This window comes from Leptonychotes weddellii, chromosome 1 (genome assembly GCF_054177405.1).
Source record: "Leptonychotes weddellii isolate Sample4059 chromosome 1, ASM5417740v2, whole genome shotgun sequence".
In the NCBI taxonomy this organism is placed as follows: domain Eukaryota; kingdom Metazoa; phylum Chordata; class Mammalia; order Carnivora; family Phocidae; genus Leptonychotes; species Leptonychotes weddellii.
In genome coordinates, this window is record NC_138369.1 from 27,243,867 (window position 1) to 27,249,866 (window position 6,000).

At 48.6% G+C, this 6,000-nt stretch overlaps 1 protein-coding gene and 1 long non-coding RNA gene across 8 annotated transcripts in view; one reads left to right on the plus strand and one right to left on the minus strand.

Moving 5' to 3' along the window:
- The window catches only part of LOC145716792 (uncharacterized), a 412,414-nt gene that overhangs the window by 130,171 nt on the left and 276,243 nt on the right, over window positions 1-6,000 (plus strand). The window lies entirely within an intron of this gene.
- The window catches only part of ADAMTS9 (ADAM metallopeptidase with thrombospondin type 1 motif 9), a 158,293-nt gene that overhangs the window by 18,496 nt on the left and 133,797 nt on the right, over window positions 1-6,000 (minus strand). For all 7 annotated transcript variants that reach the window (XM_081801386.1, XM_081801361.1, XM_081801372.1 and 4 more), the window contains 5 exons: window positions 3,156-3,350; window positions 1,973-2,105; window positions 1,235-1,329; window positions 1,025-1,119; window positions 799-932 (listed from right to left, as the gene is read on the minus strand). In XM_081801386.1, the coding sequence (XP_081657512.1) occupies window positions 799-932; window positions 1,025-1,119; window positions 1,235-1,329; window positions 1,973-2,105; window positions 3,156-3,350 (652 nt within the window). The remainder of the gene's footprint in view (window positions 1-798; window positions 933-1,024; window positions 1,120-1,234; window positions 1,330-1,972; window positions 2,106-3,155; window positions 3,351-6,000) is intronic.

Sequence of the window (6,000 nt, forward strand, 5' to 3'; positions counted from 1 at the left end):
TCTGGGGATGCCTGGGTGGCTCAGTCGGTTAAGTGTCTGCCTTTGGCTCAGGTCATGATCCCAGGGTCCCGGGATCGAGTCCCGCATCGGGCTCCCTGCTCGGCAGGGAGTCTGCTTCTCCCTCTCCCACTCCCCCTGCTTGTGTTCTCTCTCTCTCTATCAAATAAATAAATAAAATCTTTAAAAATATATGCCAAAAAAAGGTAAGTCTGTATACCAATTTTCTTCCGTAAATCAACAATCAGATAAAACTAGGCATATGCCCCTGCACCTGTGTATACTCTTCAAGGGGGAGCCCTGGGGGGGGGGGGACGGGTGATTCCACACGAGTCTCTTAGCTTTGAGGTTTGTATCTGCTCTTTCTTCTCCCTTAAAAACTTCTGCTTCCCCACACCGATAGCCTGTGCATGGCTCAATCCGGCAACAACTCTAGCTGACCTTCAGTTCTCAGATCCAGTGTCCTGTTTTGGGGGATGCTGCCTGTCACCCCACAGTGCAGTAGTACCCTTTAGAGGCCTTCACCCCCTCCATTCATTCCCTTACCCCGAGTCTGATGGAGCTCCGCCCTGTGCTAGGCGCTTTCCGGGGACTGGCTGCAAAGCAGGGAACAGAAAGGAGCAAACCCCACCCCCACGCAGCTTGGGCCGGGGTTGTCGTCGCTGGACCTCAGGCAGCTCATCTTGCTCCCCTCGGCATCTCAGAGCCTCGTCCCTAGCCAGTGAGCAGGAAGCAGCTTGAGGGCTGAATGGAGAGACTCGTGAGCACACTCCCTCCCTTGTGACATTCCACTGGACTTACTGATGATCTGCATTGTCGTCAAGTCTATCCTGATTTTCTGGAAGCTGGAAAACCCAGCTGCCGTGTAGTCCTTCCGACACTGGCAGTCATCCCGTCGGCTCCCGTTGTAGGGACACTCGGTTGGGTTGTGCAACCTGTATTACAGAGAGAATGTTCTGGTAAGGATGGGCAGGTATTTCCAGGGATGTGCAGGTGTCTGTGCTCTTCTGAGCCTGGGCTCTCCTACCTGTGCCCGTACACCTCGGAGAAATTCTCTGAGTCGCCATGGACCAGGGTAATGTACTCTTTGGGGTGGTCTGACTGCATCCCTACACAGAAGATCTGAAAGACAGACCAGAAATAACCGATGAAGATCAGCTCAGCCATGAGACAATGACACCCTGCGCCATGCACTCCCAAATCATTCTAGAAATAATGACCGATGTCCAACGTTCACCTTCAGGAGCTTTCCTTGGATGAGCAGGAAATATTCACCATCTTCACTGGTACTTTTCAGTCTCTTTACCTCCTTGCAGTTCTGGGGTAACTCACCTAGAAAACACGAAATGCAAAAACGGAGTGTGATGCTCCAAGCAGTCCACCAATCGCCTATGGAGTGAATATCCTGTTCACACTAACACTATTTTTTTTTCTTTTTCTTTTTTTAATTTAATTTAATTTTATTATGTTATGTTAGTCACCATACAATACATCATTAGTCTTTGATGTAGTGACACTATTTTGCTTTTAAAAAGGGGGACAATTTCTTTAAAATAAATTCTTTCCCTTTTTGGGGATAAATGTTTCCTTTATTTTTTCTTTCAGGTTTATGGAGAGGTAACAGACACGTAGCACCCTATGGGTTTAAGGTGTATCGCATAATGACTTGACCTCCATACACCGTGAATAATTACAATCAGTTTAGTTAACACCCATCGTTTCAGAGAGATACAAAAAAAAAAAAGACAAAAATGTTTTTTCCCTTTTGATGAGAATTTGTAGGGTCGACTCTCTTAGCAACTTTCAGATGTACCAAAAGCCGTTTTCACTACAGGCATCATGCTGTGCATTACATCCCCAGTCCTTATTTCTCTTATAAATTCTCGATTTCCACAAAGGGTAGGCCAACAGACAAAGAAACCAAGAAACCCTGTTCTCCGTGCTGCAGAAAGATGGCTTCTGCGGGCCGACTTACAGTGATAGATATTGTGACATGTTTTCCTCTCTTCCGGCTTCAAATCAGCAGGGCACAGGTGGCTGGGCTGGTCCTCGTTGGTCAAACATTGCACAGATCTGTGTGTCACTCCCACGCCACAGGACACCGAGCACTACAAGGCAGAGCAGAGTCAGGGATGCCGCTCCTGAGCACGGGCTCTGTGGTGCGCAGCTCACAGCCCGAGACATCATGTCCAGAGTGTCATTTCAGACCCCAGGCTGCTGAACACCAGCAGGCGACGTGTACGGGACACTTACGGTGGGCCCGTCTCTGTGCTAAGCATGATACCCACTTATACACAGATGTGTCTTACATGTGTATTTATATAGACATAGGTATGTGTACATATTATGATATATATATATATATATATATATATATATATATATTCTCATTTAAGCCTCACAAGAATTCTCCGAGGTAGTACTACCATTATTCTATTTTTACAGAGAGGGCCCACATGTCAAGAAATTTGTTCAAGGTCGTGGTGGAGCAGGGAATCAAACTCTAACCACTTTCAACTGATCCTGTATTTTCACTTCATCGCTTTCCAACACTGAGAACCTAGGAGTCCGGAGCCGGGGGCGGTGGCAAGATTCCAGGGAAGTCCCAATTTAAAATAGTCTCACTTATTGTACCCCTAATGCAATGAAATATTCCTGTTAAAGAGGGGTGAGGATATTATTGACTTCTTGACCAGAAGCAATGACTAACTCTTCTGTCACTCTTACTATGTGACAGAGTTCTAGGAGCTTGTTTTTAAAAGCCCTGTGGTAAAATACAGGTAACTTGACATTTGCTATCATAATCTGAGAGCTGTTGGCATATTAACTCAGTTCTTCTTCACAACCACCCATTTTGCAGATGAGGAAACTGAGACTCAAGAGTGTTGCACTTTGCATTCAACTGGGACGTAGCGGCACTGGGACGCACAGTGAGGCTGTCCGGCTTCGGGGCCCACGCTCTACGCACCGGGGCCATCCTGCCACCCAAGAAGAGAACCCTTCACTTCCCATGAGCCCATTTCAAGACTCTAACTCCCGTGTCTTCCTATCATCTCTGCTGGGAGGAGAATCACTTTGGATGGGTCAGGCGGGGCGTGTTTAAGATGGAGTTGGGGATCCCAGCGCTTTCGGATTTGCTGGCCAGGTGGTCTACTTACGCTCCCCCAGTTGCCGACTCTCCAGGTGGCCGAGACAGGGCACTCCCTCAGGTAGCAGGGGTGGACGCTGGGTGGCTGAGTGCCCGGGCAGTTGATGGTAGTTTGGTAGCTGTACTCATAATTCTCCTTCCCGGTGTAAATCTCGCTACAGGAGACGAGCCTTTGTTTGTAGCCCTTTCCACAGGTCACTGAGCACTGGGGAGACAGGGGTTGGGAGAAGAGGCTGGAGCGGCGCCCGGGGGGAGCCCACAATAGGCCCCCGACCCAACCTCCAACGCTGACCCCTGACGGCACTGCAGAACGCTCTCCCTTTATTAGCTTGTTTATGCATTTCAAGTGGCAGGCCCCAAGCACACAGGAGCCATGCAACCCGAAACCACGCCTTCCAGGATCTAGAGCTTCCACTGTATCTTCTCGGGCCCCCAGGGCAGGTGGGGGCACCTTGGGCCCCTTCTTTGGATTTCAAGGGGAGAAAGGGGGAGGGACTCCAGCTGTCCCTGGTCCCATTGATAGGATCCCCAGTCCCACTGCATGCTTTTCCAAACCTACAATGACCATACCAGAGCTGTGACCATGGGGGGCCGGGGTGGGGGGCGTCACAGCCCACCTGAGTTACGTGTGAAACCCAAGCACTGAGCCAAGAGGGGACTCCGGGACAGTTTTCCTTTCCGGCTCCATGCGCTTTGCTTTCTCGTCTGCCCTCCACGCAACGTCCTTCTCTCTTCTCTCTCCCTGCCCGTATATTTTGACTGCAATGTTAGCTTTCTGCTCTACCCTCTCTCTTCCTCTATCTCACCAGATCAGGCAGTCACTTAACCTTTTTACAGTAATTACACAGCATTTAAAAATACGCAAACAATACAGAAAAGGAGAAAGAAATGCACATCTTACTAGTGTCCAAGATCCTTCCCCTGATGGGACATCTAATTGGTTATTGATACAATTTTCAAGCATGTTCAACCTCCCAAGCTAAGTATTTTATATAATATATTTAAAAACTAACACCAAAGGATAGTGAATTCAGTTTTGATGGTGTTTTTAGACACTGTCATCAAATAACCGGCCATCTCCTGTGAAGGTGTTACGTAAAATTAAGTGAGAGGATCAGGATTCTTGAGACCAAAGGCTGTTTGAGGTAGCCTAGATGAACCCCCAAAGCAGTCCACAGCAAGTGGTGTGTGATGCTTTTTCTGGGGTGAGGGACCCCAGCATCCATCAGGTCTCATGAGCTATTAAAAGTCACCATGTCATTCTTTCCTAACGTCTCCTGAGCTGTTGCTTTAAGCCATGTGGCTTTCCTCCCTTACAACTGCTCAGGGAAGAAGATACCCCCTGAAGAGGTCCCGGAGGCAAGGAGGGAGCAGGCCCCGCCAGAGGCACATAGAGCATCCCTGGAAGCGTCCGGCACACATTTTTTCCTTCTTCGGCTGCTGATGTTTAAATGCCTGAAGAGCCAGCAGACGCCAGCCAGCGGAGGGCCAAGCTAGTCTGGGGTGTTTCATGTGGGGGCAGACTGTCTGTCCAGGCTGGGAGGCAAGAGGGAGTGGGGAACGTCTTACTCTAGACTCTCTATGCCTTGGGGTCACGTGCTTGTTTCATTGTGAGCATCTATTTTTTTTTTTTTAAAGATTTTATTTATTTATTTGACAGAGAGAGACACAGCGAGAGAGGGAACACAAGCAGGGGGAGTGGGAGAGGGAGAAGCAGGCTTCCCGCTGAGCAGGGAGCCCGATGCGGGGCTGGATCCCAGGACCCCGGGATCATGACCTGAGCCAAAGGCAGACGCTTAACGACTGAGCCACCCGGGCGCCCCTTTCGTGACAGCTGGTTTGGATATTACAGGTCTTTCAGTCTTTGAAAATGTTATGAGATACTTCAGGCCCGAGCAGAGAAAATACATGCATCAGCCAGGGGGGGATCGGTCCTCTCTCCCCATCTGGCCCAGGCTTCCCCAAATTCAAGCAGAGCTCAGAGAAAAGCACACAGCTCGCCAGGTAACAGAGGTCCCAGAGAGAAGGCATGGCTTGCTGTGGCTTCTTGCATTTTACCAGAAGCTTTTCTAGAGCGATTTGTGGTCCACTGCCTTTGGCACCATGGTCCTTGCATCCATGTGAGGACCTATCTCCAACCCTCGCAACTTTGCCTGTAAATTTGCAGAGTTTTCAATCCATGATACACTTGAGAATTTGCAGAAATACTGAAGGCTTTTTTTTTTTTTAATCTTCTATAAATCTCATCTGTTGGGGGTTAAGATTAAGGTTAAAATAAAGCTCTAGGAGTGACATGACTCGGTCTTATAAACAGATCAAAATTCTTTTAGCATAATAATAACAACACACAAAAGACTGATTAAGATGAAGATGCCAATGTTCACAGTGTGAAAGGTATAGAAACTCCAGAAAGATGAATGACCAAGAACTAAGCCAGAAACCAACTAAGAGGAGGCCTCCAGGAGGCAGAGAGGGACAGAGGCCTGAGGAGGGAGAGAGGCAGAAGGGCAGGCTTCTTCCCTACTGCAAGCCAGGGCGTGGCCTGCTGGGGCAGTGCTGAGAACCAGAAGTTACGGACCATGCCTGATGAGGAACCAGGAGAGGTGAATCGAAGAGAAGAGAGGAGCCCTCCCCAAATGCCTTCCCCCTACCCTCCCTGGGATTTGAATGGGTTTGGAACTGATGCCTCAACCCAAATCAAGGACTATTTTTTTTTTTTATTCTTATGTTAATCCCCATACATTACATCATTAGTTTTAGATGTAGTGTTCCATGATTCATTGTTTGTGCATAACGCCCAGTGCTCCATGCAGAATGTGTCCTCCTCAATACCCATCACCAGGCTAACCCATCCT